Below are 25461 nucleotides of genomic sequence, written 5' to 3'. Positions count from 1 at the left end.
GTTTAGAAAATCAATTTTGTAAATATGTTTTCCTAGTTGGCTTACTCAGTGGGGCTCTCAGTATCAAATTATTCCCCCTAAGGGTTTCTGCAGCTCTCCTTTTCATTCCACAGGTGTATTTTCAACATTATCTTGCTAAAATTTGATGTGCATATTTCGCCCTTGGTTTAGGTGGGTAAGTACCTGTTACTGTAACAATTGTCACCCGGGTGACTTCATTTCAGACTGTCCCTTTCGCATTGTTGCTTAAGTCTCCTGTGTTTGAGAGTATCATTCCCTGCTGCGACTAGCTGTAGTCAGTGGGAATGGCACTTCTCTGCCTGCGTACTGTGGCACAGGATTACACCTGTTGCAGCACAGAATTCTCAGTTAGATTTTTGCTGTGCTGTGGTACCTATGCGGAAGAAGTAATTCCTGCAGCCTTCTCGGGCATGAGGTCTTGAGGTGGTTTTGTTACAGGTGTGATTGCAGAACTCCCAAGGCTTAATAAAATTTCTGTTCTCCCAACCCCCTGGCACCTTTTTTTAACCTCTGTCTGATGGTTTGATTGGCTTCTTCTCTTCTGTGAGCAGTTGGGAACAAGTGAAGAAAGAAATGGCAGTCCTGGAGTGCAAAGAGTTGGTAGGGTGCTTCTGCCAGAGGCAAGGCTTGGGCTTAGATCTTACCACAAAGGCCCCAACCATCCCAGACCCTATGGAAGATGTGGCACATGAGCATGGCACTACTATCGTTTTGGCTACCACCCCATGGGGATGCTGTAGTACACCTCAAATATTTTATAACAGGAAAGATTACTGTAAGAGCTATGTTTCGCTCCTAGAGAAATGGGGATTGAATTACAGCATTTGTTTCATGTGGGGAAGGAGAAAGAGCTGCTGATGGGGGGGGAGCAGGGTGGGGAGTTCTTCACAGCAGAATGTACCAGTCAGTATTGGGCACACTAAAAAGACCTGAAGTAGAGGTGGGGCTCGTGCTCACCTTGGGCAATTTCTCTGTGTGCTTACTATGTGCAAATGCCATGTACTAGAATGGTGTTTATCCAATGTTTCCCCCACCAACCACCAGATTTATCCCTAAATGTACAAGGCTGAAGCACAGCTTGGCTGCCCTTCTGCTAGTGCTGCAGAACTTACCCTCTAGCTCTGCCTTGAGGGTTTTCTGCTTTATGTATTCCTGGCTCTCTCTCTGTTCCCAGGCTGTGCATCCTAGGCTTTTGTTAAAGAAAAAGCCTTAGAAGACTGCAGTGTGTTTCGAGATGGTAACTGGAGTGTAGATGACTTGTAGCCTCCAACCATCTTGCCACACTGAGGAAGCAGTGATGATCCAAAGCGTAAATTGGGCTCCGAGACCGCAGCAGTGATTTGAAAAGACAGTATTTAATCGGGTTGGTATTACTCCCTTACAGGCTTCTCTGTGCGTGTCAGACTCGCTACTGTCACGTGCTTGGCCAACCTGTCGGTGTGTTTACAGTCTATTCACCACAGCCATGTATTCCTAAGCTAATACATAGTGTAAAAATAAAAATACTTAGAAAATAATTATGCCGTTTCACTTCATGAAATTTGCTCTTTTAAAATGAGCAGAAAATGATTAAATTATACCTTCTAGCAACCCTGCTCAAAGCCAAAAATGCCAGGGCTCGGAACAAGGTATTAATTCAAACAGTCTTCAGAGTGTAAATCATTAGCTTATACTTCTTCTTGAACTACGAAAAGCTCGTGGCAAAGACAAGTTCTTCATTTATCTGTGCATAGGAACACTTCTAAATACCGAAAGCTGGAGGAGAACTGCTAAACTTTGTTTTTCAGAACACGTGTTTCAACACGGGAGTGTCCTAGAAGGCTGCCGCAGTCATATGGGGCTTGGCCGGTCCGTGTCCAGTGCTGGATCTTGTTGGAGGGATCCTATGTAAGCCATGAAGCTGTTGTTCTGATGGCCCCAGTCGTAGTAGTCTGGAGAGAGCCTTCAAAAGAAAATGGAAGGGTTAGTGACTGGCAGGTTGGTTCTGCAGAAGCCTGGCAGTGAATGCGGGTGAAAGGCCACCGTGTAGGTGCCGGGATTCAGGCTGCAGTTTGGTTTTGTGATCTGTTGATTATTCTGTACTCTCAACTCACTGTTCCCTGGTTCTTCTAGTTCGCTAAGGACTTGCCCCTTTCTGCTTCACTAATCCAGTTGTTTTAAAACCCAGAAGTGGTGCTGCTAATCCGTGCCTGGGGGGGGGTGACTGCCAGAGAGCTGCTGGAGAGGTAAACATCCTGTGTCCGTGTGCAGGGGGATGCACACCAGGAGCCACCCCGGCACAGGGGCTTTTCACATGCAGCGCTGGTGTGTGCCTGCATCACCAGCACGGCTGGATCCTGCCTGCCTCTCCGCGGAAGGGAGGATGCCTCTAGCTGTCGGCTGGGTCCCAGCCTGGCATCAACCACCTCTGGTGTCCCCACTGGGTTTAGCTACTGCGTGGAAAACTAACGCAGGGGTAGGATGATTGACAGCTGTGAATTGTGAGTACCCTACTCTACTGAGTTGTCATTTGGGCTCGGAGGCAGTGACTACACAACCTTAGCTAAACGAGTACCAGGAACTAGATCTGGGTACGTTAGCTACCCTTGGCAAGGCAGGCTTTGTTGTCACTATAGCACACAGGTACAGGACTGGCCAATGAGCAACACGTGGCTGAGCCTCCTTTCAGGGCAGGGTAGTGTCCTGCCTTCTCCAAACTGGGGGCCATCATTCTTGCTGTAAGCTGCTCCTTCTCAGATGAGCACCCTTACCTAAAGCTCACCGTTACACAGAGAAAACAGGGGGTTTGTGCCAGTTCTGGTTCTGTGGGATTTCAGGAGGTAGGTGGATACATGTATACTTTCAGCAAGTAGGAAAGCAAATGCCCCCTTTATTTTGGGTAAGCCCCAGGACCTTTAAACACATTGCAGAGCAGCTTAAGTTGAGAGGTTGCTCATCGCTACTGTCACAAGCTTGCCTTGCTCATACGCTTAAACTAGTAAGTGGCTTTCCTGGGCATGGCTGAACTCCTGCCCGCCCATGGGGAGTGGGGAATGAATTCCTTCTCTTGCTTTGCTTGGACGTGGCTTTTGCTTTCCCTGTTAAACTCTCTGTACCTCAGCTCCCAGGTTTTCTCCCTTTTACCCTTCCAGTTCTCCCCCATTCTGCCCAGGGGAAGTGAGCGAGTGGCTGTGTGGGGCTCAGTTGCTGGCTGGGATTAAGCCACACCAGGGCCCCTCTTTTATCTCACCTGCCCTGTGCCCCCTGTGGTGCAATATTCCATGCCAGATCGTCATCGCTGTCGTATCTGCGAGGGTTGTCAAAGAAATAAGATCTGGGACTGAAGCCGTGGCTTGGGACCATTCCTGTGTTGGCCTGAGGAAAGGGAAAGCTCAGTCAGTGCGTGCAGCAGATTGATAAACTGCTTGGTGCTTAACTTCTAGAAGTCAGTGCAGACTCACCTCCTGGCTTCCAAAATAAAACCAGTAATTTTGCATTCACTGTAGGCAACAGAACTTTTTTTCCTTCACCAGCATAGTGATAGTCTAGTTTTTCCTTGTCCTTCCTCCTAGCTAGCAGACATGGTCCATCCCTGGCCACCCTCCAAGATGCATTTAACCTGTCTGCTGAATCCCTGTCCCCCCTAGACACTTTGTGCTTTCAGTCAGCTTACTTGAAGTGAGCAGCAGGGAATCAGATAAGGAGCTGAAAGATATGAAACATCTAAAGAGATTTGGCATTAGCATGTCCCACATTCGTAGCCCTCCTTTCTGGTGCTCTACTTCCCTTGCCTCAGGAACTGAACCCTAGCTTAATGAAACCACAGCTGAAAAAGAGCTCCTTAGGACCTCTCTGAGCAACTTCAGCATCTACTCCATAGCGCCATGAAGGTCGAATCCCAAGGAAAGGCCCTTTGATAAAACAGGGAAAGGGATGTACATGTCATTCCTTCATTTACACAGCATTTTGGTTTCATTTCCTTATGAATCAAACACCCAGAAAACATATAAGATTCAGACGGTGCGTTTGATCCTGGAAACCGTGCAGCAGGACACCTAGGGCGCACCTGAGCCTCTCCTTCTGACCCACTGCCTCCATCCCCAGGAAGCAGGGTTCCCTGCACCTGTGGATAAGCCAGGCTGACATCTCCTTTGCCTGAAGCAGGAGAGCAGTTTCATCTCACTCTATTTTTTAGATGTTAAATAACTTTGACAAAGAAGAACTAAGCACAGGTCCCTCCCTGTCATGTCCCTGTTTCCAACAGCTGCCTGGCTGCAGGTATGGCAAGGAAAGGGCCACACACTGCAGCTGCCCTGCGTGTGAGCCAGAGCAGGCCCACAGCTTGTTCCAGGCTAGAACCAGCTGCTGGGGACAGCTCTGCACATGAGCAGCGCAGAACCGACCTGCCTCTCACCAGACGCCTGGTTTCCAAAGTCCTGAATGGAACATAAAGCCCAGGAACAATTCCATGGGATTGTTCCCTATTAAAATATAAAGCACATTTTGGATTTTCAAATAAATCACAATTAAGATATATATATTTATCTCCAAAAGAGGGTTGGTTTGAATTCCAACCCCATCCTTTCTGGCCAAGTTTCTGGCCAATTTTCTACCGCTGGATCACTGAGGAATAAACTGCTCTAAGAGCTGGCCTACTGAATGCGTTAGGCGGGAGTCCTGCGGCCCTTGGCCTCCCTCTTGTGGCGCTGAAGTTCCGTCTTGCCTGGCTACGGCCTCTTGTTTCCTTCTACCACTGTCATTTCCAGCTTTCCCCTTACCACCACACCGTGTAGCTCTTCTGCACCGTTTCTGTATGCAGTTGGAGACTTAAGGCTTTCTGCAAATCACAAGGCAAAAATACAGCCTCAGATGTGCTACCACAGAGCTCTTTGGCTTGTTGGAGAACGCTGCCTGTTTGGCTCCACCTGAGCTCCCCTTTGGGCAGGTTTCTCACTGTGATTCGATCTGTTAGTTCACGCAGTCAGCACGCAGCCGTCCTTACCGCTGCGTGATGGGAGATGCCAAGCTTGGATAACAAACTTCTTTTCCTGTGAATCCAGTAAAGTACCACAAATTCCAAAGGGAAGGTGTCCCTAAATTTAAGAAGGTTTCTGAATTTTAACTGCCTGAGAAATGCCCTGTTGCCCTTCTGGGTAAATAAGACTGAGCTTCTCTCATGAGGAGTTAGTCTGGAGAAGTGGGAAGTCTGCATTGCTTTTATTCTGCCAAGGACATGCTGAAAAAAGAAATCAAAATGTAAAGCAGAAAAAGCTTCTTCAGAAGCTGAGCCCCCCCAGACCTGCCTGGACAAATACACTTACAATACACTTACAAATTCTACTTACTAGATCTTTTGTAGGGTTTCGGACACGGAAGAAATACACAACCAAGGAAGTAGGCAAGAGCTCCCAGATGAAAAGGATCACACCGAACACTATGTAACCTGCATCTCCCAGCTGGCATTTCAGATCTGCCTGTTGAAAAGTCAGAGAGAAATGTGTTTAAAAACCAAGATGGCAGCTCATTTAAAGGTGCAGGAGGCAACATGTCACCTCAGGAAGACCTGTATTTTAGGTGCTGAAATGCTTGACAACGTAGCCACAAATTCCATCCAGTAAAACCAGATTAACCTGGCTAATGATTAAAGGCATACTAAAAAAAATCAAAATGCTATCTTGTAAGGTGCATGACTAGCCTTTCCTTCTAGCTTTCATCCTCCTCCTTCTCCTGCTGTCTTTTCTTTAGCAAAACCAAAGTTTCATGTGGGGGGTTTCCCCATCTAAGAGCCTAGCAAGCAACCATGTGATCAAGTGATCAAGTCTAGGTAGTGAGAAACTAGTTTTCCAGTCTTTTTCCTGCTGGGAATAATACAGAAAGGAACAATCAATGCCCAGGTCTTCAAGGGTATTGCTGGGTATCTGCCTTTTAAGAATGAAGGCTTGAATCCCTTCAAATTGGCGCACACTGCTAGCTTGAGTAAGTGTGCTGTTACTCCAGCATTAGCTCTGAACTTCTCTCTGGATTTCCCCTCCACTGTTCACCATACCTGCAGAGGGTAAATCCTGTCCTTTCGTGTGTTTCCACAGAAGAGAAAAGGGTAATGTTTTTGACAGGTGACCTGAAGCACTACCACAGTACTAACACTGGGCTGTACTTTTAAAAGTGACCTTCGATTCTGGTGCCAAATTGAGTACTTGCTCCTTACTTTCAGGCCCTTTATGTATGGCTCAAATAATTTACCCCAAATTCTAGGCAACCCTGATGTCCCAAGTCAGATCAGATGTTCAGTTGTGGTGACCTAAGGCCTAAAGCTTTCCAATCAGCTCCCTGTGAACAACCTCTGCCTCCACCAAGGAAACGGGACCAAATATTCTGGCCATTAAAGTTCCAGCCCGTTACTCCAGACAGCAGGAGTCAGCACAAGAAGTGCCTCCTGCAAGGGCCCAGCAGCAACACCAGGCCCCAACGACAGGGGAAGTGCTTGATTCAGGAGATGAGTCACAATCTGGTGCACTTCTGCCTAAAACCTGTGATTTCTAATTACATGGAGTAGCATCACTTAGCTGCACTCCTCTTCTCTGCACCGCAGCAGGGCTGATTAGCGGTCCCTTGACAGACGCTACTCAACGAGCTCGTAACGAGGTCCTGTGGGCAACCCTGCCCTGCTGTTTACCTGTTCCTTATTTACAGTTTTATCTACTGCTCAACAGAAAACCGTTAATGGCTTCAGGTTTGCCTGGCCACCCTGGCAGCCCAAGGCCCCTGCGAGCCCAGGGACACTGTTTTGGTCTGCGGGTGCTTGCTGAGAGTGTGGGCAGACATCACGTGTCCAGGATCTTGAGGTCAAACAAAATGAACTCATGGTACAGGTACAGACTCAGACCTGCCATTTTGCCCAGCTTCAGTGGAGCTGGAAAACTACTGGGACCTGACTATGTGCTTTAAAGCAGAGAAAGGAGCCAGAAGCCCAATTTTTTGAACATTCAACAAAGAATCCCTGGCTATTTCCTTTAGTGTTTTTATCGGTGTCACTTTTCAGTCTGAACTGTCACTTGCAATTAAAGGCTGGCAAGGATCATAGTCTTGCCTTCAAACTACAGAAGGTACTGTGCTAATGACAGAATTCAGACAGAGAACTCCACAGCCCTGGGTGGCAATGGGAGATTCAGTGACTTCAGAACTGAGCATTTCAGTGAATTCAAGCACCGTTTTCCTGCTTCTCCCAGTACAGTCCATTCTTTCTAATAGACAAAGCACCTGTCTTTTTTAATAAAAGGAATTTTTTTAAACAATACAATCAAGGTTTAAAAAAATGTTTTATCAAAATTATTTGGCTAGTGGTTACTTCTTTCTTTTAGCACTGGGGTTTTCTTTCCTCCTTATGCTGAAATTACCAGAAGTTTGTATTCCTGGAGCAAAACAATCTTAGTTCATTGGATAAAAGAAAAAAATAACAGGCTTTTAAGACATTAATTTCTCTTGTCATAGAATTTAGGAAATCAGCCATCACATACAGAATGAGTTCTTTGTGTTAGCAAATATTTTCATACTTGCCTGATCTGATACGTTGTACCAATCGTAGTCAAAAGAATTGACTTTCTTGGTTTGGGAAAAGGACAAGATGAACAAGTTGTAACAGGCTCGTGAGGTATAAAGTAGTATAACAGTCACTCCAATACTTGTCACCTGACAGACAGATGAACCCTGGAAGAGATTTACACAGAGGTCATTATTCCCACGGGGAGGTGGCAGGACCATGACTTTGCGTGGACTTCGAGGGCTGCCATGCTGCTCTGCCTAATGCGACTTAGTCACTTCCCTTCCTTGATGGGCATAACCTACACTGTGTGCATTCCTGTATTGCATCAGTACAGCGGTTTCCAGGCAATGACAGCAGTTACCAAGATGGGCTGTGACTGCTCTGTACAGCTTATCGTACAGGCACTACTCTCAGAGCAACGAAACACAAAGAACCACATTTGGTATAAGATGGAGCAAAAGAACTCAGCCCTCAGCTGCACGTCAGCTCCAGAGCATCCCGTGTCAGAGGCTGGCTTGCTATTGCTAGCATGATGCAATCTTGCATCTTTTTACAACTGCTTGCTTTGCACTGTTTCCCTAAGTACAGAGCAGATCCTAACAGTCAGCAGTTAAAGACAGCGCAGACAGGAACAGAACATCCTGCTTTACTTAATGTCAACACAGCGGAGACAAAGCAGAAGCACAGCCCACGGGCAGAGCGACCGTGGCAGGGCTGGCTGTGAGCAGCAGCTTGGGCACAAGGGGAGAAGTGCGACTGCAAAGTGTGGAATCAGGACAGTTCCTAAGCCTCAGAGGCCAAAATGGACAGATCAGGGGAAAGAGCCTAATCCAGTGTGAGGAATAAGTGAGACACCTGACCACTGTGGTCACTCTGGGGGACTGTGACTCCAGCAAAGGAGTTGTAGCAGCAAGAAAGGAAGGAATCCAGGAGCCATGGCTACAGGGTAAGTGTGAGTCTGATCACAGAGGCAGGCAGACATACAGAAATGGGACTGGCTTTGAAGGAAGAAGCAGTTGGCTCTGAAATAGTGCTTTGCACGGCCAGAAGAAGGAAAGATGTGTTAAAGCTCTGTGTGCTTTTAGGGGAGCAAAATTTGTTTCACGAGCCCTGTCCTCTCCTGGCAGAGACCCACACCATGAGGATGGGCTGCTCTCAGCTGTGTGAGAAAAGGAAGCTGCTCCTTCTCTCACAGGACCTTTTATACCAGTGCAGGGGACAGGAAGGTCTGCTGACACTTCCCTCCACACACACACTCTGCTTCAGGTTTGCAGCCAAGGAGCAGAGGTTCCAAGCACCATGGCAAGTAGAGTGTGGACAACAGAATGGCTACTAAAGTAGTGGGCAAAATAAGTCACCAAAGTCACCACGTCCGGCATCCCTGGCCTTCAGGAGGCTACCAGGGCCCCTCTGCAGCTCACCCATACCGGTGGCCATTGTCCCTGTGGCTCTGCCAACCAAGCTCCTTGGGCAGGACATTCCCTGATGGGTGCCAGTAAAGAGGAGCTCAGGTCATAGTCAGAAAAGCTTGCATAAAGCTTGCTTGCCAGCCTTCCCAGCAAAACAATATTGATTCAGGGAACAGTCAGGCTCAGGAGCATTACAAAATCCCAAGTACAGTCCACCAGCACACAGCCTGCAGCCACGTCAGGAGTGAGCCAAGAGCCTGCTGCTGCATGGGAACTGAAGCCAGATACGTAGTAGGCAGTGGTGAATGCTGTGGCAAGACCAGCAAGCAGGAAATACCACAAAGAGGAAATGTTTGCTAGGCACTTCTCTATTCCCCTGTGGCACTAGCAAGTGCCGCTGTCATGGAAACAGAGGGTATGAGAGCAGAGAAAAGCTGCTGACTGGCACATACCATATTCCAGCTCAGTGGCATTTACAGACCTGGGACAGCAGAAGTGAAGAGCAGCATGGGGTTGGTACTTCCAGATGGGTTTCCCCAGATAGCTGTCATTCTTTAATAGTTAAATACGCTGTGGATTTAACAAACTTCAATCCTACCAAATACAAAAAGGGGGTGAAAATGTCCTGGTTTTGCTGCCAGGCAGTGTGGTTTGGGGGAGGGGAAAGCACAGCCAGAGTCGTCCTTTTTCAGTCACAGGCCCCTACAGAAAAGAGCAGGAACCCTGAATTGCTAGCATGTCCCACTAGATGATGCTTCTGGCCAGCACAGAACTAGACCCAGTCAGCACCTAAGGGCAGGGCTGTGCACCTCCTTCTGCTCTCGCAGCCTGGGTGTGGAGAACGGGACAGGTCCCCTGTGCCAGGTGGCAGGGGTGAATGCATTTTCACCTGAGCTCAGAAGGGACCTGCCAGTGGATGGGAGATGCAGATAAAAGGCTGCCAGTACCGATGCCCACCTATGCGCAGCGCAGAGCACGCGTTATCTCCAACGCTACTTCTATCATATCTCTGCAGAGAACGGATTTTTCTCCTTTAGCCAGTTTTTGCAGCACAACAGCAGCAGATTAAACCAGGATGTTTTTCCACTGCCAGCTCCAGCCATCTGTATCCCTAAGTACGTGCAGGCAAATCCTACTGGAGATCCCCAGAGCAACTCCCATTTCAGGTCAGCAGAAAGGAGCAAAGCCCTCTCTAATTCTCATTCCCAGATTCGAACTTTCATCGGCTGAATGTCCTGTCCCTTCCTCTCTGCAATCACGTTAGAGTTTGTTTTGGTTTTATGAAATAACTTGAAGTAAAGAAGATCAGGCTTCCTGCAGGAAGAGGAAACGGAACAAAGTAATCTACCAAAGCCTCCCTTAGGTTAACACTGCTTTGTTACTGAGATTTATGCTTCTGTGATTTGCAGCAGTAGAAAAACTTTTCTCACTAGTAAAAATAATCCATTGCCCATGCCCTTTGGTCAGCAAATGACAGGCTTGGAAAAACCAAAACAAACTAAGCTGTGTTTTTAAATCTTCTATTCAGCCCTAAACTTTCAGCATGGCCAGATTTGATTAAACAGGAAAAGTACTCCTTTCATCTGATTAGGTAAACGGAGAGAGGAATTTTATTGTAAGATTTTCTAAGTAACAGCTGAAACTTGCATTTTTAAAAGGTTTGTTGTGGTGATGGTAATGTGCTATTGGATAAACTTATAATTTAAGACCTAATCATCTACTGCAAATGCAAGGACCTTTGAAAGCCCTGTTTCATTATTTATAGATACTGATTTTATAATAAACACCGCACACTTCTGTGATGCCACATAGCAAGTGCCATGACCACTGAATGTCTCCAAAGCTATGAACCTAACAATACTTCTTTAAAGAAGATTTTGTAGAGTAAAAGGAGGGACCTTTTCCCCCTTCTCCCCACTTGGCTAATTTACAATGTATTAAGTCTTCTAAAACACATTCTTATGATCTATAGGACAATATGCAAACATATAAAGGGAGATTCACGTTCCTGTTTGGCTTATCTTCAGTATGCTCCTACTTTAAACAGTTAACTTAGTCAGTAATTTCACAAGCTGAAGGATCCTGAAGTATAGACCACCTCTATGCAGCAGTACTGAAATGAAGTGGTCTTCAGCTGGGGATCTGGAAAAAGTAGCATCCACCTGAAAAGCAGGTGTGAGAAACTCCAGCCAGTAAGTTCTGTAAGCCCTGCCTTAAAATACATGGTTTGCAGTCACTGCTGTTAGCCAAAAGCACCCTTGCTACCACTCAGTATTTGATTCATACATCAAACAGGAAGGCCAGCCAAGTGCAAACTGGGAAGCTTAAGGCCTCCAGCTCTCATGGGCTCTAAAGAACAGCATGGCTTTGCCTCACACTGCCCTTGTCACTCAGAAGGTACTTGAAAAGAACTGAAAATGTACCTTACCTTGGACTCCAAGTAAATGTTGGCTAAAGACATCTTGGAAATCTTATACAGGCAGATGGAGAGTGAAACAGCACACAGCACAAACAACGTGTCATTAATTGCCACCCGGACAGAGACAATGACTTTTCTCTCTGAATTCTGTGTCCTCACCAATACTGCACATGTTAAATTCACCAAGAGGAAGAGGAGACTTATGAAAAGAGAAGCCAGGTAGAGGGGCAACCTGGGAGAGTGAGGAGAAAACAGTTTTAGCGGCATTGTTCAGCAAGTGTTGGTCATGAGATGGAAGCTGCACTCTGGGCAATGAAAGCCACACATGTTGGGCTGTCACAGCTGACAGAGTGACCAGCCGCCGGAGCCCAAATCAGAGAGCTCCAGATTGCTGGAGAGATTAACTTAGCTCAGTTCAAACCTGTTTTTACAGTTACACAACAAGCTGTAAGTAAAGAAATTAATGTCAAGCACCAAAACATGGAAGACTCTTTGCAGCAGAAATACAACAGCACAGTTCTTAAAAACTAATTAAAATATACATGTACTTTCTTAGAGCATGCACTTCATATACAGCACAAACCCTCTGACTACTCACTGACAGGACAAACCTCCCAAAAGCTTGAGTTGCCCAGCATGGACTGGGTTTGACCCTGGTTTTACTACACCACCAGGGTCATCAGAAGTACCACTGACCGCTGATGCTTGTCATCAGATTTCATACTAAATTAGGGAAGTGTCTAACAGTAGGAAAAATGTCCAAGTTACTGGTTCCCCGACATCTTTCTCTGTCTCTTTTCCTAAATAACATGGTCAGGGGCAACATCTTGAAATAAACATCAAGAAATGTAAATACCCATATTGATTCTGGGTTGGCATTTTGCCATCCATGCCAGGGAAAAGGTTCATTTACACATGGACAGGAGCAGAGCTGGAACAGAAATGTAACAGCCAGAAGCCTAGAAACCAGCCTGTTCTTCTCTATCTGTTTTTTCCTACCTACCCAGCACTGACACCCGCAATATAAGTATACCACATACTCAGGGAAAGCTGCTTCTAATTCCTCTTTACTCCTACACACAGCTGTGGAGTTTTTTCACTTTTAAAAGAAAAAAAGGATGGGGGGGGGGGGGAGAAAAAAAAAGAAAAAAGGCATGTTTCCATTTCAGGTGTTTTCTTACTTCATTATCAATGCTGACCAAGGCAATTACTGCTAAGGATCATGACCTGCAGTCACTGAACATCGAGAGGTTTTGGCCACAGCTTTTCATGCCAGCTGGGAACTTTGAATTTGGCTGACAAAAAAATATCCAGACTGTCCCTAAGGAATCAAATTCTGATTTTTAAAAGTCCTTTGCCCAATGGCCATCTTTTTCTTTCACACATACCGTTTTGGGATAGCACCAACCCAGCTACAAAGTGAAGCATAGCTGTCTGCTTTTCAGAGGGCAAGAAAGGAAGTGGTATACCTTTGGGACCTTTTAAGTGCACAAAAGGGAGAACTGAAAGCCTAAAAGTCCCTGCTTGTGAATCAATACCCTTCTTTCCAGCTATATCTGGCAGCGAGTGAGGATGCTGTCTTTTCCTTGCCAGTCACAGAAATTCCCTCTCAGGGGGGAAGGCTGTGCATGTTCTTAACTGTCCAGGGCAAGGCTCTGTTTTTAAGATAAGCAGCTAGAGGGAATTCCTTTAAGCCTCACTGTCTAATGCTGGAAGCACTGCAGTCCTGAAGCCCCTCACTCACACAACTTCCTCTGGAGAATGCAGAGCCCGGTTGCAGTGGTGATACATTTACAGCTTGTGCTACTATCTCAAAAGTCTTTATATATGGTGGTCATGTCTGTCTTTCCTTCCCCTCCCAAAACCTTTTTAATAGTCTCATCTCTGTTCCCCCACTGTAGTGCAGGTAAAACATTCCTCAGAGCTTTGAGCTTATGAGAAAAGGAATGATCATGCTGCCTGCTTGCAGGACAGCAAGTACACGCTCTCTTTTTGCTTAGCTTAGTCAGAGGGACCTTCTGCATCAGCGCAGCCTGCAAGCCCTTGATGCTGGCTTCCAACCAGCCAGGCTTAGAGGCTTCAGACCAGGCTCCTCCTGGACGGACTTCAGCCCCAAAAAAAGCGCTGTCACGCTCTCATGCCCACACACTCCTGTAGGTGCCAGGGTGAGCTGTCATGGCCAGTAAGTTGTGCAGCTCTTCACATAATGATCTTCCATCCCCCTTATTAACATGAAGTGGCTGGGGAAACAGGGGCCTGTTTCAATAGAAGCATTGTTGCTGAACTTCTGAATAAACACTGACTGAGATGCAGGCTGTGTCACTCAGAGCAGTTTTAGGGTCTCTTCAGCTGCAGAAAACATTCCTCACTTGCTTAAAGGCAGAATATATCCTTGCATCTTAACTACAAGGGTACCTGAAAGGTGTGAATAAGCATATGGGTTTTTTTAGAAAACAGAAAGGCAGGGCAGGAGAAGTGCTTCCAGATTGCACCAGTGACTGTTCAAAAGCCTATTGTGCCTAATCCCCATTTTGGGGCTAGTCCCTTAAAAGAAACTGTGTGTAATCTCACTGGGCTGGGGAAGGCACGTGCCAGGGCGTTCTGTCCTTTCTGTGTCAGGTGTGGGTGCACCTCTAAACTTTCCTTTCAGTTTAAAATCAAACTTTGGGTGAATGCAGTGAGTTTTGCAGTTAAACAGGAAAATCTGTTTGAAACTACTGCATTTTCTATGCGGTTTCCTCTGAAACCACAGTGTCTGAGGCTTGTGTGCAACACGGCATGCACAGCACAGCAAGCCTCATCTGAACCCACTGTAAGAAATCCCCAAGCCCTGGGAGACGTGCAGAAGAACTGTTTGAATATGAAGTTGGGCTGGCACAATCTATGCCTTGAGCTCTTTTGCCACAGTGACCAACATCATGAAGGCTGTGCTGGATCTCTCATAGGATTTTTTTTTTTCTGTACCTGAAATTATTCTGATTGTTGAGACCTCTGTTAATACACAGACTGCAGTCTAACCTCTCTGTTGTCCTGTTTATGTTGCCATTATCTATTGCAGAAATGCCAACACCAGAAAGTAAGTTCTGGCATTTACTAAAGAAAATGGGGGAAAAAATCCTGAACATTCAGCAATAAAAAAACCTCAAATTCAGGAATTGCAGGCTCCAGCCACTGTCTGTAGGCTATCCATCTTTCTATCATCCATCATCCACTTCTGCGCTGGCACTGAGCAACCAGAGTCCTTTACTGACAGAGATGAGTAAGAGAGAAAGGGCTAGGCCAGATCCAGGAGTGATCTGTGCTAGAAATGCAGTGGGCAAGAGTCAGGGTGGACATGGAGCTGTTGTGGGGAGGGTGGTCTGTGCATGAGTAATCCTGGACATAATACATAAGTGTTTAGGAATGGAAACACTCCAAGAACTACATGCAGGGTGCTGATGTAGTCACGTCATAGGCACTGGCTAAATATCACAAGCTTCCTCTCTTTGAAGAAAAATTTTCAAGCACTTTTCAAGAACAAAGCCTTGCCACAAACATCAGTAACAGATGAGCTTCTACTACCTCTCACCTCTGAAGCCCGTGTTTGTGAACATGTGCCTATAGCACCCTGACCTGCTGCCCAGGCTTTGTGCAAAGCCACCCTTTCTGTTCCTCTCGCCTTTGCGTCCCACCAGGGTAGGCACTCCTGTCCTGGGGGCTGGCTGGGGCCGTGGCTGGCGTGTGCTGTGCCTGCCTGCCAGCCCACACTCCTGGATTTCCTTCCCACAGAAACCAGAGCGCAAAGGGGGGTGAACGTATTTATGTGCTACGATGTTTAGCAGGGAGCATCCTGCTCTTGCTCCTTGTGGTTTGGAATGCGGCCAAGATATGCACACAGACCCACTAACTTGAAAGCATTCCCAAGGACTCCAAAATACATGCAGCCCCTCTGTTCCCATCCTTAAAATTTCTCCATCAGCTGCAGTTCAGCATGGAGTCCACAGCCCTCAGTCAGCCATCTCACACCTTGTGTGTCCCACTCACCAGCCCAAGCACAGTCCACCCCAAACCTGCTCTCACTGTACTGCCATTCTACCACACGTGGTTTCTGAAGAGCTTGCCCTAAACAACTGCCTATCCAGCTGGAAACCCAATTGCTTAACAAACTATCCAGGGCAAGGACAATGTTAATATTTGACCTGTTCATACAGCACTATGTTCTCCTAACAGCCAGCAAAAAACAAGTCAGATTTCAGTTTCAAATTACTCTCGTTTTCTATCCTAAATCGAGATTGTAAATTCTCTCTTTAGAATGGACACAACCTCCTCTCATTTTCCCAAAACTTTGCAGTCTTTATCACCACTGACCTCACAGATTAATACATACCCAGTCCTACTCATTCCTGTCAAAATAAATACACCACTCTGCTACTGCTACCAAAGTGCCGGATCTGAAGTCACCTAGCACACAAATGTGAAGAACCTGCAAACAAGTTACCAGGGTGAGAGTTTTCTACTAGCAATTGAAATATTTGCCTTTGAAATATGTGAATGTCTAAAAATGGTGCTAGTGTTGGGAAATGACAAAGATTTCTCAATGTCATAGGAAGCTGCTGACCTCCGAACCATTGTCATCAAATATCAGTACATAAATATGAACAGCTGAGATACAAGTGCCACAGATTATCAAAGATGTAGTGGTTCCCAAACAGCATGGCTACTCTTCTTTACCCCACTGAATGTTTGCATAGTTCTTACCTGTATTTCAGTAGCTCTGGGGAATATTTTGATTTAGCTTTGAAAATCACCTGCAAAACAGAAAAATATCACATTAAACTGGGTACATGTCAGTAGAGAAACATGCTGTGATCTGCAGGAATCCTGTCTCACAGGTCACAAGCAATGTAATGACAGGTTTCATTACATAACAGATTAGCACTTATTGCTTATGCATGGCAGGCAAGCTCTAAGCAAAGTATTAAAACCACTCAGCAGGCGATCACAATGTACTTGTATACAAATTGTCTGTACCATTATTTTCCCTTACTCTGGCCTTGGGAATAAGGTTCATTATACCGGTATTCACAAGAGGACCAATGCCAGTATAACCACAGAGCCAAGAAATTATTAGGCTCTCACATGACCTAAGAGTACATATCTCTCATGTAGACCAGTTCACACCAGCCTATTGCATCAGACGCTGTTCATGTGAAGCGCCCGTCATAGTTCCCTGTGGTAAGACTGGATATGTACGTTTGTATCCATGTTACAGTGCCACAGAAATGTCACCCAGAACCAAACTCATTGTTTTACTCTGAGGTATATATGGCTTCTGCTGACTGTTCACTATACAACAATATGTATTTTTACAGTGAGATACCTCAGGCCCAGTAGTTACCTTGCTGTAACAGAAAAGATTAAATACTGACATGTCTTCTGCAGTGTAGCTAGGTAGTATCAGTCACAGGTGCTTAACCTCCATCAGAAATTACACAAAACTGGATTAGCATATTTTATATCATATTTATTAAAAAAATACAGGGATACATCACTGTTTTTTCATAAGCTAACATAGTTTCCAAACAACCTCAGTTTACAAATGTTCCTTTAAACCAACATGCTGATTGCATGCTATTATTAAAAAAACTTACTATATGACTTATTCTGGGTTGTTTCCTAATTATTTTCTCCTCAGGTTATCCTGCCTTATCAATTTCACTTGGTTTTGCATGCTCTTCAGTATACCTTGCATAACAATTGCTATGATTATCATGCTTTCTCAAGTAAACAGGACTTGCATGATGACTATGTATGTGTAGGCATGTTTCTGCCTATCAACCTGCCATGTCCCCCCATTAATTTTACTTAAAACACTCTGGTCAGAGAACAGAGAGAAATCGACTTGAAGCATCAAAAACATGAGCCTTCATCACCCTCCTAAAAACCAGTGACCCAGCAGAAGTCAGGAAGCCTGTAAATGCATCTGATATTTGACCTCTGTGAGGAGAACTCTGCAAAATGAGCCTACACATCCCCCAGTATAAGTGTGTCTGCATAGCAAAGTATCATTACTAATGCCCCAGTTATGGAAAGAGCTCATAGATATGGAGAAAATCAGGCTTCACTTGTTCCAGTGCTCCTGGAAAAACTTGTCATTTAACTCCTATTCACCATAAACAGCTGCCCTGACATGGATATTATTTTTGTGACGCATCAGCCTGCTTAGCAGAGAACACTGCGCTTTTTAGCAGGCCCTAGAAAAATAATAGCTGAGAATAAGATTGAAAAGTTGTGGGGGGGAAATCTCTCAAAATTTTGTTCTGCCACTGGTACTGTTTTCAAATAGTTAACACCTCTGGCAGTTTCCCTTATGAAAGATTTTTGTGATTCATTCTCCAAATTCCTGGAGCGTGAATTCCCACAGCAGTTCACGAAGGCTTTTATGTCATTTTACTTGCTATTGAGAGGAGAGGTACAAGAGGCTTGTGAATATTCTATGTTTCTGAGGTACACAAAGAGGAGCTCTTGGTTTTTAGAGAAGAGATGGGGTTCAAAACACTTACTGTATGGTTTTTGTACCAGACTTGTTGCCTACTCTGCTTATTCTGGAGGACACTGTGGGCAAGCGGGAAGGAACAGATTCCAGACCTCAGTGAAACTAAACAAGTAAAACTTGTCTCTAGGGCCATTCCACAATCCTCCACAATCCTCACCTGTTCTGAGCAGCACTTACTCACACATTATACCGTTAATTTTGACAGCTTTCAGGAGAGGAGCAGCACTGAACAGAGGGTTCAGAGCCTGTGCAAAGAATACAAAAGACAAGCAGTTTGCAGTGGGCAATGAGTTGTGCTGGGTCCACAAACTCTCAAAAATTCACAAGTTCCTGAACACCATACCCCACCATTCCCCAAAAAGGACCCACTCACCCCTGACAGAGCACTCCTGTCAGATAAAACAGTCCGGTGCTGTGCTATCTAGCAAAAGCTCCATGGATAACTGATAAAGCCAAACATGATGTTCCTGCTGCAGATCCAGCAGGCTCTCCAGATGTGAGATTACCAAAACAGCTGTTACTGTGATTCCACATTTAGTGGTCCTCTCCCAGCCAATAAATACTTCTGAATTTTACTGGAGAAAAATGGCCATTAAGAAAGAAAATGAACACTGCATTAAAAATGGATGCTACACAGAATGAAGGCTACGCTGTGAGGCATGAGCACTCTTACAAATTCACTGCTAGACAGAAATACAGGTGGCCAAGTTCTGCCACTTAGCTCAAACACTGGCGGGGCCTTAGATCATGAGTAGCCTTGCTGGAAGCAATGTGATTGTCACAGAATAAAGGGCTGTTCAGTGGGAGTAAGGATGTCAGAAGCTGATCTCAATATACCTTCCCTGCGTGGGTGCAGCTTTTGCTTTTAGCAGTCATTTAGCTCAGGAGACTGGTTGCTCAATGGCCCCTCCCCACAACAGTGTTGAGAAAGCTTCCAGTCAATATCTGAGTCATCTAAGTAAGTCTTCCAGCAAACCAGAGCAAACCAGGCTATTCCTAAGAATAGACTAAACAGCAAACAGAAGGCTGACTATTTTTTAAAAAGACCTTTCAGAGATCCCCAGGACGAACAGCAACACAGAAAACTCAGTGAAATTCCTTGCTCATTTTCTAATATCTAAAGGGCTACTTTTTCTTCTTTAAAGTATTTTCCCTGTTGCTTGTTCTTGAAAGGAGAAGTATCCTGTTTTGACTCCTTGTTTTTGCCAAAGGACTGGAAACCTCAAATGAGATTCTCACACTCCCTCCTCCACTCCCCTGAGGTATATGTCTGGCATATAAAACTGCAGCAGTACAAAAGGACTCCAAAAAGCCCTTCACACAGCGAGGGAAAATGTCTGTTGCAGGAACTGATGCAAACAGCTGGCCTTAAAGGCATTTTACCAGGTCCCAGCAGAGGACAAGTGAGGATGGCCTGTGAGTCCATTAGCAGGTCTGCTGCAGAGATCTCTGCAGAGCTGCTGGGCAGCAGAGAAGGCAGGTGGGACCAGGCTGTTTAAGGGGGTTCCAGTTAAATCAGGAGCCACTCTGGCCTCGTAATTAACAACGAAACAGGTGTCAAAGCCAAATGAGGTGTTCCCAGAGCAAAAGAAAATCCCACTGGAGCAATGCTCTGATTTACCTGGACTGACATGACAGCTGGCACAAACCTCCACTATACCTCTAGTGCTAACCGATCAATTCCCGTTTACAGGAGCCGCAGATCAGCTTACCAAAAGTTCAGCTTTACCAGTTCTCATTTCAAAAACTCTCTAAGAAGCATAGCATGTACGTTTCCCTCCCAGTTCCATTCACCACAGCCCCTCTCTTCCTCTGTCACACTCCATGCAAGCTTCTCTTTGCACCCTGAAAACATGCCACAACCTCATGCAGGCCCAGAGTCCCTCACTATCAGCACATACATCTTTCCTCTGATGTGTATATTCCAGTCCCAGGCCCACCTTCCCCTTCCCCTTTCTCTCCCATATTCATTCTTTCATTTACATCAGATTCCCCAAAATATGCAAGTTTCCCTCTACTCTCTAAACTCTACAGAGGGCCTACAGACATGGGCAACTTGACTCACTACCACACTCAGCCTTATGTAAATTGGTAAAAATAGTACTGAAAGGACAGTGACCATTGTGGGGCTGGCAGCCACAGTGAACTTGCATGGGTAGCTTTCCTATCAAGTTGTTTTCTAAGTCAAATGACCTCATTCTTCGTGTCAGAAGCTGAGAGCCAGCCAGTCTGCAGTTGCCATTTGTCTTTTATAGATGTAACATTGAGAGCAATGTTTTAAGCCAAACATATTTGCTGATGCTTTCCCATCCCTAGTTAGACTCGTGGGTAGTTCTACGTACACCTAAAGCATGTCTTATACTAATAGCAAGCTTTGTAAAATAAGGTGTATTCATTTCTATTAAAAAGTAAAACACCCTTTCTGTTCTCTCGCTTGTGCCACTACTTTGGAAATGCTATTCCCAGTAATTAGAGAATGAGAAGTTCTCTTAATTTTCTTCCCAGACCTAACACATACCAGAGTTCCGCTGAGATACATGTAACCTCGTGGAAAGCCTTGTGCTGGTTTTACCCCACCCTGCCAGGCACTTCCAGCATGGCCAGCTTCCCTCTAAACTGCCTTACTCTGCACAATTCCTCCTCATTTGAAAGTCCCTGATTTTATCAGCCCTGCCTGGGAGGCAAGGTAAGCTTCTTAATGTGGATGCCAGAGAAAAGGGAAGATGGTTAGGGAGGAGGAAGGAGAGGTAAATCTGCCTACCAGCTCTTCTCCACCCATACAGCCTCACAATTCTTTAGCTCAGCACCACGTTTCCCAGGTCCTGGAGAAGTTCCCACCCCACTGATGAAACCTACAGCCCACCAAATGTTTTACTGTGCCTGGCCACAGGGGAGGCCTGGGATTTCCAGCATCCCCTATGGCTCACGGCCTTTGGCCCTGACCTTGTTTTTCAAGTCGGTAACCCTGCATCCTAGCCTCCCTCCTGCTTCACTTGTATCCTGTTCCCCAGGGAAGTGTAAAGTTTAAAGCAAACAGGACAAAGTGAAGCAAGCCCTTTCTCTACCCACCCCTCACACACACCAAAAAAGGCAACTTTATTTTTCCCCCCCCCAGGGCTTCTTTACACTTTTGCCCACAGTGCTGACTGTAAGGCCTGGGGACTCCTCTCGGTCTCCTCTTGTCAGGGACAGGGAGATCTGGCTGGGCAGAACAGGAATAAAAGAGTGCCTGAGCCCTGGGACCCTCACTGTCTGGTGTCACCTGAAGTGGAAAATACAGCATTTGCTGATTTGCAGTCTTTGCTTTATAACCCCAGGGAGCTGCAGGTGTGAGGCAAACAGATCTACAGGCTTCTGGGGCTCTGTAGGTGGAAATGCACACTTCAGGGTCAGGCACCTGCTCTGGCTTGGTACAATGCAGTTCTTTACCAGGCTGCTGTTCCACTGAAGTGTCACTGGATCTCACTTTCACTTGAGATTTATATTGATGATTTCTAAGCAGAAACAGGCTTATCCTGTGACAGTAGGTCACATTATGTTTTTTTTTTTTCTTTAGAAGAGAATGAATATAGACACAGGATTAAAAATTCTAATAAATTCAGTGCTCTCACTAGAAACACCACATATTTTCTGCTGTCTAATTGCTGAGAGTAGCTAGTATTATATAAGCCTTATCTGCAGCAGTCTTATCTTCTATTCTGCCATAAGCACAGCATCAAAACCATAGTGAAGTACCCTGAATTTGGCTGTTAGTCCAAAGATTCCTTGGGAATTGTTCTGAGTCAAAACCATTTTGGTTGTCACTACACTTTTATCCACAGGTCTCCCTCTTTAGCAACCTGCCCCAGTGCATTACAGCTCCTTCTGCTGTGTCTGTTGATGGTGATGCTCAGGTCTGGGAACAGCCCTTCCTGTGCTGCTGGCTTGTTTGTCTTGCCACACATGAAATACAGTCTAAATTTGCATCTCCATTGCTTTGGGATACCTATTAAAAAGAGAATAGTTGTGGGTAACTTTCTGTCAAGTTCAAAGGTGCTTATTATTTTGAAAAATGCCCTCGGGCACTTGCCAAATGTGGGGTTTTGTTTGGCAAGGATGATTTGCAGTATTTCTGGAACCACTTTTTCTTCTCACCTCTATATCTAAAAGTTTTCCTAGCTGTGCCACATGCCTGGGTGTCATACAGCAGATTAATAAACACCTGCAAATTCCAGAGACCCATGAGGTCTCTTCCAGTCCCCTGTCCCAATACATGAATCACTTCTTTCCCTCTAGCTAAGCACCAGTTAAATAGCATGATTTTAATGCAATGAGACACAGCTGCAGACCTTTCTTGCCTTCCTTTTAAAGTAAAAAAATAAATAAATAAAAAGGATAATAGTTGTTTCTGAACAAGCCTGTGAAGTTATAAGCCATTACTGAAAACAACATTCTCTTTCCCCACCCCTTTCACACTAGTTCTTGCTTGCCTATTGTGGAAAGCTAGATGCACATTAAATATACAGTCTCAAGATGATGCTGAATTTCAAGCCAAACCACCTTCTAATGGTTAGAAGTAAAGAATTAATAAGAGTGAATTAAAAATATATGCACTTATTCTGTGTCACACATGATATTCCTACAATGGCTGTGCTTTTATTTCTTAAGGTTTTCTTTTGGCTGGGGAGATATTTGAGATGAAATGTCACTGGGAGCAGCCATCTCTAAAGCAAACAACAATACAAATTGTTGTTTGTTGCAGGCCTGTCCACAGTGGCCTACAATTGTTAAAGATTATGATGCCCATCACAAACTCTGAAAGCCTCTTGCAAATATTGCAAATATTGCTTCAGAAGCCTCGCAACAGCTCTTCAAGACAGGTAGCTGACACATGGGGTCACAGGAAGATGGTGAGGACTCATGGTGACAAAGCAGAAATTCTCCCCACAGCAGAGCCAAGAGACTTAGCATTTTTTTTTTGTTTTCAGCCACTGACTTGGACTTCCTGAATGGTATCAGACAGCAATGCCAAAAATAAATTAAAAGGACATATGTGTGCATTCTGTATGCTCTCTTTTTAAATCTTCCTTAGACAAAAGGGATCAGTTACCCACAGTGGTAAGCCCCTAAGTACTGGCACAGGGGGCACACTGCTGTACCCCCTCTGTGCTCATGTCAGCCTCAGCTTCTCTTGCCAAAGAGCAAGAATGCAGCATTCTGGCTCCAGACTTCCACAGCAGCCCTATGTGTGTGTCTGGGGGAATAACCTGACCTAGGGCTATGACTTAGTCCCAGCCACTATGATGGGGATGGACAGTGTGATGATGGACATTTTCCCCTGGGGAGCTGCACCATTATCAAATGACTCTCACAATAGCTCTGGGATAAAGCATAGGTCACCACATGCCTGAGTAGGATTTAAGTAGCATGCAGATGAAAGGTTCCTGTAATCCCTTAATATATCGCAAGTCCCAGGGAGTGGAGCTGGGTGAGTTAGCAGGTCTTTCTGACACTGAATCCAGAAAAGTAAACCTGAACACAAAACTCTGTATGTAGTTCTAAGTATTTAATACCCTCTACAGCTCAAGTGATCCTCTTACAGCTGTCATGCTTACCATTGCTGCTTTTTCAGCTCTAGGATGGCAGCACACACAAGCAGCCCGATATCTCCAGGCAGGCTGCTCAGAACTGACAGGCCTGTAATCGCTACAGAGCACTGTTAAAGACTGTAGGAACTAACCCAGAAACTCCCAGACACCAAGCTGGTTCCAAGTGGGGTCCACAGTAACACCCAGAGCATCCTGAGCACTGCTGTGGTGCTCTGGGGCTGGCTGGTGCTCTCCGGGGCAACTACCCCTGCACTGGGAAAGTGGACTTTGAGAAGGTTTGTCTGAGTGCTGGCTTGGATTCCTGCTCCAGGTCCATAGCGGTACTGAGGAGATAGAGTACCCAGTCCCTGCCCTCTCACAAGCTTCCTGTGAGACCTTAGGCAAACCCGGCAGCCTTTCTTTGCCTCAGCATGCCAGTATCCTGTCCTGCAGCCCAGTGCCAAGATAACAAGCTCACCAAAAATACTTCTAAGCAAGCCTAACTGCAACAACCTGGAATGCTGTGCAATCTAACTCACCTGGCTTCTTCACTGTCCTTAGCATAGATACCCTCCCAAGACGTGTTTCTGAAATGGAGATACTATTTACTTCACTCCACTATACAGGTAATTTACTTTTGCATCACAGCATCCTTGAAATCGAGGGTGCATCTCTGTGCAGCACTTAGCACTTACTGGGATCCAGAGTCACTGCTCTTTGTGATACAGATCACTACAGGAATTTGGGTCTGCAGTAGAACTCGGTCATAGGCTTTGATCGTGATACCCAGAACAGAACTCTCGACTCAGAAACGTGTTAGCAAGCTTGAGAAAAACTGATGTGGGGTATTGCAGGCAGTATTAGAAATTACAGTTCTGACTGCACACAAAGATCAGGTCTGCTAAGCCAGGACATTTAGAAGTCTTGTAATAACAACAGCAATAATAAAAAATAATCATAGAACAGCATTTTAGATGTATAACTTTCAAGCTCACCTATATTTTTCCCCCAACCTTTAAATTAAATGACATCCACTTAATAATCAGTAGCTATATTATTTGCCATTCCTAAATGATTAATTCAGACCCCAGTTTTATTGTAACACTGATCATTTGTGCATAGATCAAAAGTTAAAATTCCCAACTAGCTGAAATTTGCTTTTTGCATTGCCAAAGTACATTAGGAAATTACATTTTTCTCACAATTCTTAGAAAACAATGCTTTACCATTCTATCAGATTTAATCAACCAAATATCTGTTGCTTACCTGTGTGAAGTAAAGATTCATCAGGGTCAAGGTGAAAAACTGGAGGCAGACTGGGAAGCAATAGAGAAGCCAGAAGATGAAGGGACTGAGAGAATTTGCTGTGACAAAGTCTTTGAAGTAAAATGAAAAGAGCACAGTCCTAAGAGAGGCCCAAAACAAGCACAGAAACAGAAAGACAGTTTGATAACTGAACCTCTTGTGCCTGTAGTGAAGGACCAGCCAGAGCTGGACGTAGATGAACACAAAAAGCAGTGAATAAAAAACGGTGTATACAATGGTCAGGCCCAACTTCACATACGGAGGGACAGCTGGCGTCAGGGTCGGCGGAAGGGTGTCATTTTTCAGTGGGTCCCACTCAGGGGCCTCCATTTGATATCAGGAATCCTCAGAATTATTTATTAAGTTTGGCTGCCGCTGTTGCCTCCTCCTCCTTCTCCTTTCATCTTCCTACAGCATAGGAATCAAGAAAATGAAAGAAAACAAGCTGCACTTCCTCTTTGGCAGCTCACTGTGGGCTGGTAGCACATGATCACAATTCAGAATGATTCATTAGGACTGCCTTTGTCAGCAATTGGCAGGGAACAGCTCAGAAACATCAGCCCTTTGCTGATGTTTGTGCATGAATCTTTACCATCCTTAAGAAACAAAGAAATCCACCAGCCCCTGAATGCTTTACTGTGGGTATTTTTTCCTAAGGAAAAGTATCTGGATTTTAAATTAGTTAA

General features: G+C 45.3%; 1 protein-coding gene across 1 annotated transcript; it reads right to left on the bottom strand.

Annotated features, from left to right (window-relative positions):
- Positions 1–1376: 1376 nt before the first annotated feature.
- Positions 1377–25120, bottom strand: GPR137B (G protein-coupled receptor 137B). Its single transcript, XM_084261467.1, has 7 exons — positions 24737–25120; positions 16106–16155; positions 11378–11600; positions 7551–7704; positions 5346–5470; positions 3251–3375; positions 1377–1963 (listed from the first exon to the last, which is right to left on the bottom strand). Exons 1-7 carry the CDS (start codon positions 25103–25105, stop codon positions 1852–1854), a joined length of 1158 nt encoding a protein of 385 aa, XP_084117593.1. The 5' UTR covers positions 25106–25120; the 3' UTR covers positions 1377–1851.
- Between the last annotated feature and the right edge of the window lie 341 nt (positions 25121–25461).

Source organism: Gallinula chloropus (assembly GCF_964237585.1).
Source record: "Gallinula chloropus genome assembly, chromosome: 3".
In the NCBI taxonomy this organism is placed as follows: domain Eukaryota; kingdom Metazoa; phylum Chordata; class Aves; order Gruiformes; family Rallidae; genus Gallinula; species Gallinula chloropus.
Note: the sequence above shows the minus strand (reverse complement) of the source record. Positions and strands in the feature narration are given on the sequence as shown.

Coding starts and splice junctions, on each gene's coding strand:
- GPR137B (XM_084261467.1), bottom strand. CDS start 25,105: ATGGAGGCCCCTGAGTGGGACCCACTGAAAAATGACACCCTTCCGCCG. Junction 11,601..16,105: donor CCAGAGCTACTGAAATACAG/GTAAGAACTATG, acceptor TCACTCTCCCAG/GTTGCCCCTCTACCTGGCTT. Junction 5,471..7,550: donor CAACGTATCAGATCAGGCAA/GTATGAAAATAT, acceptor TTCAACAGGCAG/ATCTGAAATGCCAGCTGGGA.